Source organism: Pinus tabuliformis, chromosome 6 (assembly GCF_031772625.1).
Source record: "Pinus tabuliformis cultivar Carrire ecotype Pingquan chromosome 6, CPIR1, whole genome shotgun sequence".
Lineage (NCBI taxonomy): Eukaryota > Viridiplantae > Streptophyta > Pinopsida > Pinales > Pinaceae > Pinus > Pinus tabuliformis.
In genome coordinates, this window is record NC_142292.1 from 572,811,343 (window position 1) to 572,824,440 (window position 13,098).

The 13,098-nt window shown below is 42.6% G+C and overlaps 1 protein-coding gene across 1 annotated transcript; it reads left to right on the top strand.

The window, feature by feature from the left end:
- The first annotated feature begins 4,699 nt into the window (after positions 1-4,699).
- LOC149259808 (uncharacterized) lies at positions 4,700-6,091 on the top strand. Its single transcript, XM_089455269.1, has 2 exons — positions 4,700-5,644; positions 5,804-6,091. The coding sequence occupies exons 1-2, from the start codon at positions 4,700-4,702 to the stop codon at positions 6,089-6,091; spliced, it is 1,233 nt and encodes a 410-aa protein (XP_089311395.1).
- Positions 6,092-13,098: the final 7,007 nt, after the last annotated feature.

The window sequence follows — 13,098 nt, forward strand, 5'->3', positions numbered from 1 at the left end:
TCATATCAAAGATTGAAGCAAGAATATCCCATTGGAGCTTTAGATGGCTTTCGAGAGCAGGAAGATTGACACTTCTAAAATCTGTCTTATTGGCCATTCCTGTTTATTGGGCTGCTCTAACTTGGATCCCAAAGGGCATATTGGAGAAGATTAGAAGGCTCTGTAGCAGATTTTTATGGGCAGGCTCAAATGAAAAATCTGTTCTCCCTTGGGTGGCCTGGGACAAGATTGCCAGACCAAAGGAGTGGGGCGGATGGGGTATCAAGAGACTACCAGAATTTAGCCTTTCATTGGCAGCAAAATCTGGTTGGAGACTTATCACAATGGAAAACCTTTGGACCCGGGTGATCAAAAGAAAATATATTGATCCAACCCCCCTGGAAGAATGGATCAGAAGTCAGGAGAAGAAGACGAAACAGTCCTCAGTAATATGGAAGGCAACTATTGAAGCTTTCTCAGTGATAGAACAGGGCTTGGCGTGGAAAGTGGGCAATGGAAATAATGTAAAAATTGGTAGGGATCCTTGGGTTGGCTGTAACGAATCATTTGCCCTCTCCCCTGGCCTCTTGAGACATTTGGGAAGTAGAGGTATTTTCACTCTAAATCAAGTGGAGAAAGTGGGTCAGTCAAACATATGGGGACAGGCATGGAAAAGTGCCGAAGATCTTGGATTAAATATTAGATGGCATCCTGAATGGTCCTCGTATGTTGAAGAACTTCATCGGTCCCATGTTAGAATAATTAATGAACATGACAAGCTGATGTGGGCTCATGGAAAAACAGGAAAGTATCTTCCAAAAGAGGGTTACTCTTTCCTGATGGAGAAGAAAGGATGGCCTGCTGCGGAGTGGTGGTCGAAAAATTTATGGAAACTAAAATGTCCTTTGAAATCCAGGATCTTTCTATGGTGTATGCTAAAGAGAAAAATCCCAACATGGGACACTCTCCAGTCCAGATTCTTCATAGGGCCGGGGAGATGTCCTCTCTGCAAGGCGGATGAGGAAACTATTAACCATCTTTTCACAACCTGTGCTGTTTCCTTACAAATTTGGGGAGAGATAACAGATCTGTTAAAAATAAAATACCACTGGGGACACGCTCCATTTGAAGAAGCGTGGAGAAATTGGTGGAACAACCACCCCGATGGTAACCTTAGAAACCTCCCCCCAATTTTTTTCTGGGGTGTATGGCTAGCAAGGAATAAGAGCACATTTCAAGACCAGGCCATAACTACTACAATAACTGCATCAACATGTGTGGCCATATACACTTCTATCCCTCCTCCTGAACCAAAAAGTGCACAAATACGAAACAGTCCTCCAGCGATAAAGGAAGGTTCTCCTTGGGCTTTCTTCGACGGTGCTTCACAAGAAAACAGGGCAGGGGCTGGAATATGTATTCATTTGAACCACGATCAGTCTTTTAAAGCTTCAGTGGGTCTGGGACAAGGATCCAATAATTATGCAGAAATGTCTGCACTTCGCCTCCTCATGTGCTGGGCATTAAAAAAGAATATTTTGTCCATTCAAATCTTTGGTGACTCCATGAACGCTGTCAAATGGGTTAATGGCAATTCCATGTGTCAAAACCAGATACTGAAGACTATCCTAGATGATATAGTTTCTCTAAAATCTCATTTTAACAACTGTTCTATTTGTCATATCTACAGAGAACACAATGCATCAGCAGACCAGCTTTCAAAAAATGGCCTTCAGCAAGCGACGGGGAGTTGGTTTATAGAAGAAACAAGTCAGGGGCAGGTTACCACATCTCAGATGCCTCCTTTTGCTCCGCCTCTTTGATGGTTTTTTCCCAAATCATCTCACAGCTGAAACTTGGTTATGCTCTACGGTCATCTTCTTTCCAGGGTGTCGTTTTCAGGAGGGCAGCGTTCATTATATCAAACACACAATATGCTGAAACAGAGTTTTCCCATGCATCCTGTACAATCAAAAATGCAGCAACAGTTCCTTTTTGATCTTTTACACTCATAAAATGCTAAAACAGGTTTACTTTTTGATCCTGTACATGCTGATACAGTACTTTTGTAACTGTCTAAATGTTCAGTGAAGGAGGCAACATACAGGTGGGCAGCTTATGTCAAACTCACAATATGCGGAAACAGAGTTTTTTGAGGCATCCTGTACAATCATAAAATGATGCAACAGTATTCTTTTTGATCCTGTACTCACATAAATTGCTGAAACAGGTTTAATATTTGATCCTGTTCATGCTGATACAGTTAATTTGTGACTGTTTAGATGTTCAGTGATGGAGGCCACATAGTCATGAAGAAATTTTCTGTATGGCTTCAGAGAATCAGAACTTTTAACTTCGCTTACCAGCGACAGTATGCAGATTCCTCTGTTTTTTGTTTTTTCACTCTCGGTTTGTAAGCTGGAGGTTGACTACGGGTCCCTCTTTTTCTCTGCTATTCCGATATATGTAACTTTTTATACCATTAATAAAAAGTTTCGATTATTTTCTCCGGAAAAAAAAATAAAATGAAAAGTAAATATTGCTAGGAAAAAAGAATTGAAACAGAAATGACAACCATCAAATATTTAAAAAAAACTTCCTCTGCTGCCTTCTCAATTGCTCTCTGCATCTCAAATTAACCAAAAAAACCCTCCCAAAATTATGATAGAACATTTACTTTTTCATTTGAATTACACAAATTTCAACTCATTAAAAAAAAAAATTAACATAACTATGAATTAAAAAAGAAATACCCCATCAACACAAACAAGCCCTCTTATTACCGTAGAAAAGTTCTTTTTGTTAAATCCGTTTCTTACAAATAAATATACAAATTTAATAATGCAATAAGGACAACAAATCATGTTTTAAGGTAAGTGGCATTTTTCAGGTTGAATAAACATGAATCCTAACCACTGTTAAATACTATGTTTTGAGTAGTAATGATCATTGAAATATGGAAGATAATCCCAAGGAGGAGGAAGACAAGGAATGAGCGAGGGCTCTGCATTCCAGGGTTTTGGCAATCTCTGCAACGGCAGATCGCTACAGACAGATAAAGACCTGCAAATACTAACAGCATCATGATTTTTCGTTCCCAGCTAGAAAGTTCAGAACTTCATGACCCCCCCCCCCAGGGGGAGGGTGCAGCGCCTCCCCCATTGGACGATGAAGGGCGGCAAAGGAATAAGGAAGGCGACAAACCGGAGGACCAGAGTGAGGACAGCACGGATCTGAACTCACAACAGGAAAAACATGATAACAAAAAACAACCCAAGGTCAGCTCAACAACATGCAAGCCCGTAGCTACTAAGCGTCCGAAAGTAAAACTTCCAAGTCACAGAATCAATGCTCAGATACAGTATATGAGAGACCATGCTCTGATAGGCAAGTTCATAGGACTTTGGCCGACTGAGAAGGCACTGCGGGGATGGATAGCAGCGAAATGGAACCCAAAGGGACATATAACCCTGCAGCTGGGGCCAAAAGGGTTCTTCACAGCCATTTTTAACTGCCTAGAGGATCGGAATAGGGTGCTGGATGGAGGGCCTTACTTCTTCAATGCCGCCAGCTTGTATCTCAGAGGGTGGGTAGAGCGCTTCAACCCTGATAAGGAGGATCTCAGTTGGGCTCCAGTTTGGATCCGACTGTACTCACTTCCCATGGAGTACTGGGATGAAGCTTCCCTACAAGAGATTGGAAATGTTCTAGGTGAATTCATAAAAGTTGCAGAGGAAACAAAAATCCGAAGATATACCTCCTTTGCTCGTATCTGCGTCTACATGCACCTCAACAAGGCCCTTCCGGATGCAGTAAGTTTATTCCATGACGATATTGAATGGGTTCAGTTGATTGATTATGAACATGTGCCGTTTAGATGCTGAAGATGTCATGCCCTGGGCCACTTATTCAGGGATTGTCCTTTAACTCAAAAACCTTCACCCTCATCTGGACCTGATATGCCTGAGGCTGATGGCTTTACCAAAGTAGCCAGTCGCAGGAACAGCCACAAGAAATCGGCTTCAAATTCTAAAATGCCTCAAGCCAGTTCCTCCAAGCCCTCAATAAGAAACAGCGTCGAAGCATTAGCTCGTCAAAATGACTCGAGCTCTAAAATTCCCGCTCCCCCAGAAACGAAGGCGACGAAGGACAAACAATCGAAGCAGGTAGACTCCAAAGCGCTACAAGTAGATCCTCTGCTCAAAGATAACTTCTCCTCAAATAAGCACAAGGTTCCAGCATGGAATACTCAAGGAATGGAGGTAGACAACTTACAATCTGATTCCAGAATAGCAGAAGAATCATTTGAAGAGTTAGATGAATCTCAGCACATGGAGGAGGAAACAGATACTATAGATATTGGGGAACTAGACATCCCAGGCCTAGAGCAGGCATGCAAAACAAATAATTTTGACAAAATTCCAGATCAACAACTAGAGAACCTGGAGGAGATCCTCTCTCGGGCACAAAGGCAAAAATCTTTAGGTATTCAGACTGGCAGCCCCTGGGATGGAAGATTCATTACCAAAGATATCAAAAAGCGTGGAAGGAAAACAGATCTCCAACGAACAATCAGAATAGGAGAAATGCTAGTGGAGTCAGGCAGGTACTCCAAGCTAACAAAGTACTATAACTCCGCTCATAATACATCCCAATGAAGTTAATATCATGGAACATCAGAGGGCTTAATGGCCCAGGGAAAGGAAGACTACTCAAAAACATGATAATGCGAGAAAAACCTCAAATCCTTTTCTTGCAAGAAACCAAATGCAATTCAAGCGCTCTGGAAAGAATTGCAGCAAAGGTCTGGCCAGGAAGTCTCACCGCTGCAGTGGATGCCGATGGGGCGTCTGGAGGCCTTGCAATCTTATGGGACGCCCGAGCTATTAGACTCAACAACATCCATGCAAATAAGAACTTCCTCCAAGCAATTTTTCACATCCTAGGGACAAATATACACGGGCATTTAACCAATGTGTATTTCCCCCAGGAGGCTATGCAAAAAGCAAAAATCCTGAACACCCTCTCTGCAATCAACATTGATAGGCCGCACCCATTATGGATTTCTGGGGGCGATTTCAACATGATTACCAGGTTGGAAGAAAAAAGGGGAGGCAGGAACAGAGGGAATCAGGAAGGGAAACCCCTAAAAGACTTCATTCAGAATAACTGGCTTATTGACCTGCCTTTCAATAATGGTCTCTTTACATGGAGCAACAAGAGGGCAGGGTCACAGCAGATCGCTTCTCGCTTGGATAGATTCTTACTTTCAGACAACGCTATTCATATCGGAGGAGACTTTGCAGCTTCCATCCTGCCTCTCTCGGGATCTGATCACTGGCCAATCTCCCTTCAATGGACGCGTCCTGGCAACCCGATCCGAAGACCTTTTCGTTTTGAGGCTTTCTGGATGTCCCATCCGGATTTCCACAACTTAATCAACTCGGAATGGAACAATTTCTTCCCTCCAACCGGTTCAAAGATGTTTCAATTTCAGCAGAAGCTCAAGCATCTCAAAGGCAAGATCAAACAATGGAATCATACTTCTTTTGGTAATATTTTCCAGGCTCAGAGCGCCCTCGATCAAGATATGAAACGTCTGCAGCAGAGGATTATCATTGAAGGCCGTTCCGATGACCTGTCAGAGCAGGAAAAAGTTCTTGAGGCACAAATCTTAGAAAGGGCTAAGCAGGAAGAAACACTATGGAGGCAAAAATCAAGAATAAGATGGCTTAAAGATGGAGAAAAAAACACAAAATTTTTTCATAGTACCACCATCCAACGCAGAATGAATAACAACATAACTCACATTCAAAATGAGCAGGGAGCTAAAGTGGAAACACATGAAGAAATTGAAAGCGAACTCCTAAACTACTTCAAGCAAGTGCATCACGAGCCAAATTTAGACAAATCGATGGCCATAGAAAAAATTACTCGAAATATTCCAAAAATTATTTCAGAGGAGCATAACCAACTTCTTCTCAAGCCTGTAGACTTACAGGAGGTTGAATCGGCAGTTCGTCAGCTGAAAGCAGGGAAAGCACCTGGCCCAGATGGATTCACCTCCAACTTTTTCTACAATTTATGGGATTTGATCAAGATGGAAGTCTAGCAGGTGGTTGAGGAATCAAGAAATTTAAGATGGATGTTTCCGGGAATGAATGCCACATTCATTGCCCTGGTTCCCAAGGTGGATCAGCCCAGTATTCCTGATAAATATAGGCCTATTGCTCTGTGCAATATAATCTACAAGATAGTCTCCAAAATCATTGCCTCCAAACTCAAATTGCTGCTTCCTCTCATCATTTCGCCTAAGCAATCTGGATACGACGAAGGTTGGCAGATTACGGATGGTATCATCCTAACTCATGAAATAATTCATTCCCTGAAGCATTCCAAGAAGCCAGGTATGCTCCTTAAAATAGATCTTTCAAAGGCTTTTCATAGCTTAAGCTAGATGTACATTAAAAAAATTCTAACTGCTTTCGGTTTTGCTCCTCCTTGGGTAAGATGGGTTATGACTCTCATTTCTTCCTCTTTCTTTTCTGTTCTGGTCAATGGTATTCCCTCCTCTCCTTTTCATCCTTCTCGGGGAATTCGGCAGGGAGGCCCTCTCTCCCCATTCTTGTTTGTTATTATGGCAGAAGGATTGGGTCGAAGCACTAAGCTAGCTCAGCAATCTCAACTTCTTAGAGGCTTGTCTTTTCACAACTCTTCTGCCTTCACACACCAGCAATTTGTTGATGACAACATGTTTTTTGGGCATCCTTCTGTCCAGGAAGCTCGTCAGCTTAAATCATTACTGACGGACTTCTCGGAGGCCTCGGGAGCTTCTATCAATAAATCCAAATCCCAGATATTCTTTTTCCATACCCCTGCTATTACTCAAGCAACTATGGCCCGCATTCTGGGATTCTCCATTGCTGAACTTCCTTCCAAATATTTAGGAGCTCCTTTGACTGCCTCTGCCCTTAAGCATTCTTCATGGAAGATCCTCTTAGAAAAATTAGAGGCTCGCCTTTCCTCTTGGACTCACAGATCCCTAAATATGGCGAGTCGTCTAGTCCTCATAAAAGCAGTTCTTCATTCTATGCCGCTCTACCTTTTCTCCATCCTTGCGGCTCCCAAATGGGTTCTCAAAGAAATCAAGCGTCTCCAGAGATCCTTTCTTTGGGGCAGCTCCAGTCTCAAGCGCAAATGGGCTCTTGTCAAATGGGACACTGTTTGTCTTCCAAAAAGCAGCGGTGGTACTGGATTAAGTGATCCTTCTCATAGCAATGAGGTTATGGGAGCTCGAATTTGGTGGAAATGGCTGACTGCGCCTCTCACCCCCTGGGCTTCTCTCTGGACAACAAAGTATGCAAGCAACTGCCCAACTGAGGAACTAATACGAATGTCAGAAATTAACATGGGCTCCCTAATATGGAATTCGGCCAAGCAACACAGAAGCCTCATTCAGCAGCCCAGTTTTTGGGAAGTGAAGAATGGCAACACTACAAGGTTTTGGGAGGACTCCTGGTAGCAGAAGCCCAAGCTAAAGGACCTAATCTCTCATATGCAACTTCTGGAGCAGGATATGCAATCATATGACAAGGTTAAAAACTTTTGGAAGAACTCCTCGACTCAAGAATACAGGGAGTGGATCAAAGCAGATCAGATTTTAAGACAAGGAACGCTACAAGTTCAACAAACTCTAGACACATAATTAATGAAAAGAAGAATACAGCTCTCTAACAAAAGGGATATCCTTAGATGGGGATATGAAGAAAGAGGCACCTTTACTACGAGAGAGGCTTACAATCTCATTATCAAGGAACATATGGTGAAAGACCCTCTATGGAGCAAAGTCTGGGACCCTACCAACTGGCCAAAAATCTCCACCTTTCTTTGGCTCCTATGCCATAACAAGATTCTCACATGGGACAATCTCAGGAAGAGGAGCTTTCATGGGCCCTCAATGTGCCTTAACTGCAGAAAAGAGGAGGAATCCATAAAGTATCTCATGCATTCCTGTCATATTGCGCGCAAGCTCTGGGAAAAGGTTAGTTTCTGATGCCAAAAGGAAGGAAGAATTCATGGAGACATCATCGCCACCATTCGCAACTGGGATCGAAATCATTTTCAAAGAAAGATTTTAAATTTCTTATGGAATCTCATTCCGGGCTTCCTCATGTGGGCCATCTGGAAGGAAAGAAATCGTAGAATCTTCAAGGATCACTCTGCGCCTCTGGAGAATATTTGGAAAATAATTTTCCAAAATATCGAGGAAACCATTTCTCTCCAAACTTGGTATCAGGAGGACCTTCCTACTATCCCCCAAGAACAATCCATCTAGGCTAATTGGAACCTTCAATGGAATCAAGAACAGGTTGTCAAAGGGACAAGGCCTCCGATGGGTTGTTCACCTGAGAAGTGGCTACCCCCTCCCATGCATATGTTCAAGCTAAACTTTGATGGGGCCTCGAAAGGTAATCCAGGTAATTCAAGCTTTGGAGGGATTTTCAAAGACTATAAGGGTGCTCCTCTTCTATCCTTCTTAGGATCAAAGGGATGGGATACTAATAATTCGGCGGAATTGGAAGGTCTTTGGCAGGGTCTCATTCTAGCGCAAAATAAAGGATTCTTTCCGCTTATTATAGAAGGTGATTCTCAGATCATCCTAAATATGGTCTCAAAAATTATGCAAGGATCTCCCTCAAGCAAAGTGAGCAACAGCTGGAGAATGGCGAAAAGGCTTGAACTCATTGAACGCTGGCTCTCCTCTCGCAGGGCGGTCACTCTTAAGCACATCCGCCGGGAAGGAAATAAAGTAGCTGACTTACTTGCTAACCTTGGAGTTGAATGTGGGCTAGATCTTCATGTTGGATCAATTTCCAGATTGGCCTCTGAAACCCAACTCTTGGATTATCAAAACCTTGTGAAGAATGAAATGAAACAGGAAGGAGCAGATCACCCGGATGCGGGTGAATTAAATGTTAATTTATGGAATTAATGAAGGGTGTAAGCGCTTGGTACTGCCAGCTGCAGATCAACGCAGTTCTCCATGAGAAAATCTGGCTCAAGCAGGTTCACCTAAGGCGAGGGAAATTTGGCCTGAAATTTGTATTAAGTGCTCGCTCCGTCCGAGGCGAGGCTCTTGCTGTTATAATCATGGTGATTCTGGCTCTCCTTCCCATTGTTTGCTTTCCGTCTTCTTGCCTCTAGCCTTTCCTTGCTGCTTGTCTTTGCAGCAGGTCGGTTTCTGCTAACAGGGGATCGCTCTCGGGTGCTCTTGCTGTTAGAATTGCGCTTCCCTCCTTTCACCCTCAGGCTTGTTCTTTGATCTTGAAGCGGATTCTCATTGTGTTGTCTCATCTCCACGCCATTGTTTCCTGTTTTGCTGAGCTTCCCTTCCGTGGCCTCATCATGGTCCGCCATCGCATGAGAAGCCGCTATGGGGGAAGCCATGGTGGCCGTGGGCGTTCGCAGTCTGTTCACTCTGTTGATCCTCCCCCGCCTCCTGCTACTCTGCCCTCTTCTCCGGCGAATTCGCCTCCTCTCAGTCCTTCCCGAAGGCCGATCCCGCACAATGCTTTTCAGACTACTCATTTCAAGTTTCAGAGCAATTTAAACAGGCATGTTATCACGGCCAATATTACTATTATCTTTTCTGAAGAAGAGGCTCCGCCTCAAACTACTATGCGCTTTCAGGCTGAGCTTCCTCAGGGTGGTCACAGAGTGGAGGGCAGCCAGGGCAGTGAGCAGAATTTGGCAGATGAAGGCCAGGAGGAAGGGCGTGGTGAGCAGCATGACGAGGGTGGTGCTCCTAGCGACACTCAGCCACCAGGTGGCAACTCTCATGGCGCCTATGTCTCGATGGTCAGTGCAGGCAATTCCAGCGACACCCATCCCTCGTCGGTTCTTCCAGGCGGCAGTGATGTGGGTAACATGGCAAGAAATGATGAAATGTGGTATGGCAACGCATGCCCGGTTGTGGAGGAGCCTCCGAATGAGAATGTGCTCTGGTTATGCCTCTGTAGCTTGGCAGTTTCGTTCTTCTTCCTGGTGGGGCGGCAGTCTATAGCTCTTTTGCGGTTTTGGCCAGCGTCTCTGTCTCTTATTTTTTGTCTCAACAACTTCATAGGGGGTTATCCCATCTCCTCATCATGATCTTTTTGTTAAATTCTGGTTCCTATGTCTGGTTCCTTGCTTACTGTAACTGGTTTTCCCTTACTTGGGACAGTTTTGAGGCGTTGAAAGCTCTCAGATGCTCTTGCCTGAGGCTTCAACCTCCTTGTAACATTATTTTGATTTTCAGTTAATAGAATTAGTCTTTACAGAGAAAAAAAAAAAATACTATGTTTTAAGTATGCATTATCTTTCTCCCTATGGATGGGCAGCGAAAGTTGAAGTTGATTATCTTTCTACCTATGGATGGGCGGCAGAAGTTGAAGTTTTTTTCTGGCAGAAGTTGAATTTGATTGTAATAAGTATGGTATTTTTTTAGGTGCATTGACTTATCTTTAGTATTTGACCAGAATTGTTATTATATTTTTTTATCAAAGTTCAATATTTTAAGGAATATTGTTGTATTAATTTGGAATCATTAAGATGAAACTGGTTTTTTCAAAAAATATACATATATTTTACATATTTCTTAATTTTATTATCAATAATAAATATTAATTATTAATTTATTATAATTATAATTATTAAAAAATATATATTTTATATATAATGTAAATTGCAAATTATTAAAATAATGTAAATGGTATATAATATTTTTAATATAAATATCAAATATAAAATATATTTATTAATAATTATTATTATTAATAGGAATAATATATATTTACTATACATTGAAATATATATATATATATAAAGTGTTAGAATACACAAATCTAAACTAAAAAGAGGCATAGAAGAAAGCCATCAAAAGCGAAAGGGGTAAAAGCACCATAATAAGGATGTGTCAAGTAAGCCCACTGATCGAACCTCGGCTAAATAGGCTAAATAAACCAATATGGCTCTATAGCATCACCAACAAAAATGTCTCACAATCAAAATTACATAATATAGTTGGTGTGGGAAGAAGCCCCTATATTCTATTTCAGATCTATGAACAGATTTTGTTTGAGACTAAGCCAGTTAAATATATTTTGTATTTGTTCTTAGTTGTGCAATTGAGACTAAGGCACTTAGAATAGTATTGTCAATATTAGACTAGGATTTTTATAAGTTTGTTGGAGGAAAAAGTTGTATAAGAATCAAATGGCGTAGTCTAACTTAAGGAAAGAATAGTGAGAGTTCACCAAAATTCGACAATATAAGTTCAAGATTTTTTTGTTGTTTAAAATACATTCAAAATTTAAGTAATGTAAATAATATAATATTAAATTTATTATTAAAATGTCAAATATCAAAAACAATTATGGGTAATATTTATTATTAATAATAATGTTATCTATTTAGCCCACGGGGCGAAGAATATACTGTGATGGAGTGTACTATTAAGTTTCATCAGTTAGAAGATATACTGTGATGGAGTGTACTATTAAGTTTCATCAGTTAGAAGCTCGGTGTACGGTTAAGTTTTATCGGATAGAACCTCTGTGTGCAAAAATCTAGTCATGTTAAAGGTTGGTGTGGCCGAGGCCACCATTTGACAAACAAAAAAATAATATTATCCATTTATTTACAATAATTTCATTTTAATTGATTATTCTTTTCCTCAACACTATTGTTAGTATCACCACGGCACTTCGGGTAGTTCGTTGAAAATGCTGATGAGGAGGAAGGCACAGGGTTCGACCCTGAAACCCTAGGCTTCGGGCCTGGGTGACACTGACAGGCTACCCTACGACGAGCAGGTACGGGCAGGACTGATGGCAGACCCTCCGTGGGTCCGTGGTTTCGAGGTTCCCTCGCTGTTGACAGATGGGCGGTCTCCCCTTTTTGGTATCTACGGTTAGGTTTCTAGGGGGCCTTGCGCTAGCGGTTTTGGTGTTGACTGCTTTACCCTGAGGTTTTACTTCTGTAAATCTGTCCCGAGACGGTTTTGAACAAGTTTTTTACCCAAAACAAACTGGTGCGTTACCCTCTGGCGTCTCAAGGTGCGAGCTTTGTGGAAACGGGTTCTGTGAGGTGTCATTTTTTAACGCGGTTTAGTAAACATGGTTTTCCACAGCGAGGCGGTGGAATTAGACCCAGCCCTTGAAGACATCCTCTCGGTTTGGGGGAAAGAGGTCACTGATCATAATCTGGACAAGTTTTTTGGTCGAGAGGGCTTTACCGCACCTGACAAATTTCCAGAAGGAGGTCTGTGGAGAAGCAAATCGCCTAGGGTTTCGTTGGAGGAGAATTTAGCACCGGCCGGGGAGCTTGGCAATACTGGTGGTCGCGTAGAAGATTCAGGAGCGCAACAGGAGGCCTGTATTCAGAGAGGAAAAGTTTTATTAGATGGTAAGGTTCTTTCTCCTTCAAAGATTTTCAGCCCGTCGGGTGGGCTAGAAGACATTATAAATTTTAATTCGAGACAGGGGTTATGGAGGACTATAGGGGGTTTTCAAGGCTCAGATAGAGAAGTCAGGGATAGAAGTGGCTCCCTGACGGTCACTCGACCTTTTTCATCAGCAGTATTGCCTTCAGGCGGCCCGATTTCGAAGGGGGTCTTTCCCGATCTTGACAAGGTTTCTATTCAGGGGAAGAATGACAAAAACCCTGTCACTGGAAGGTCGGAAGAGAAGGGGGATCAGGACAAGGGCAAGGAAGGAACTGCTGCAGGAGGTCTGAGGCTTTTTCCTCCAGGAAAGGAAGGTAACCCTCTTGCGGGTAATGTGCATGGAGCACTAAGGGCACCAGACATTTCAGGCATTGACAGTGAGGCGGATCTGGAACGAGGAAGGGTCGGGGAAAAGCGTAAGAAGGCAAAATCCCTGAAACCGAGAAAGTTAGCCGGGAACTTGTTACTTGGAATGGATGTTCAAGTAGAAGACGCGTTGGATGTGGCCGAAAGTACGCTTGTGGGCCGTGTAAGGGGGCATTCGGTCTCTGGCAAGTCTCTTCAGCAATGGGCGGAGCGGCTTTGGATGGAGACCCCGGCAAAGTCTTTCAAAACGGCCACGATGGTAAAAGGGT

What these genes read in the sequence shown, in the direction of transcription:
- LOC149259808 (XM_089455269.1), top strand. Translation starts at nt 4,700, where the DNA reads ATGATAATGCGAGAAAAACCTCAAATCCTTTTCTTGCAAGAAACCAAA. An exon ending in AGCAGGAAAAAGTTCTTGAG is followed by an intron (nt 5,645 to 5,803) that starts GCACAAATCTTA and finishes CAAAATGAGCAG; the next exon opens with GGAGCTAAAGTGGAAACACA.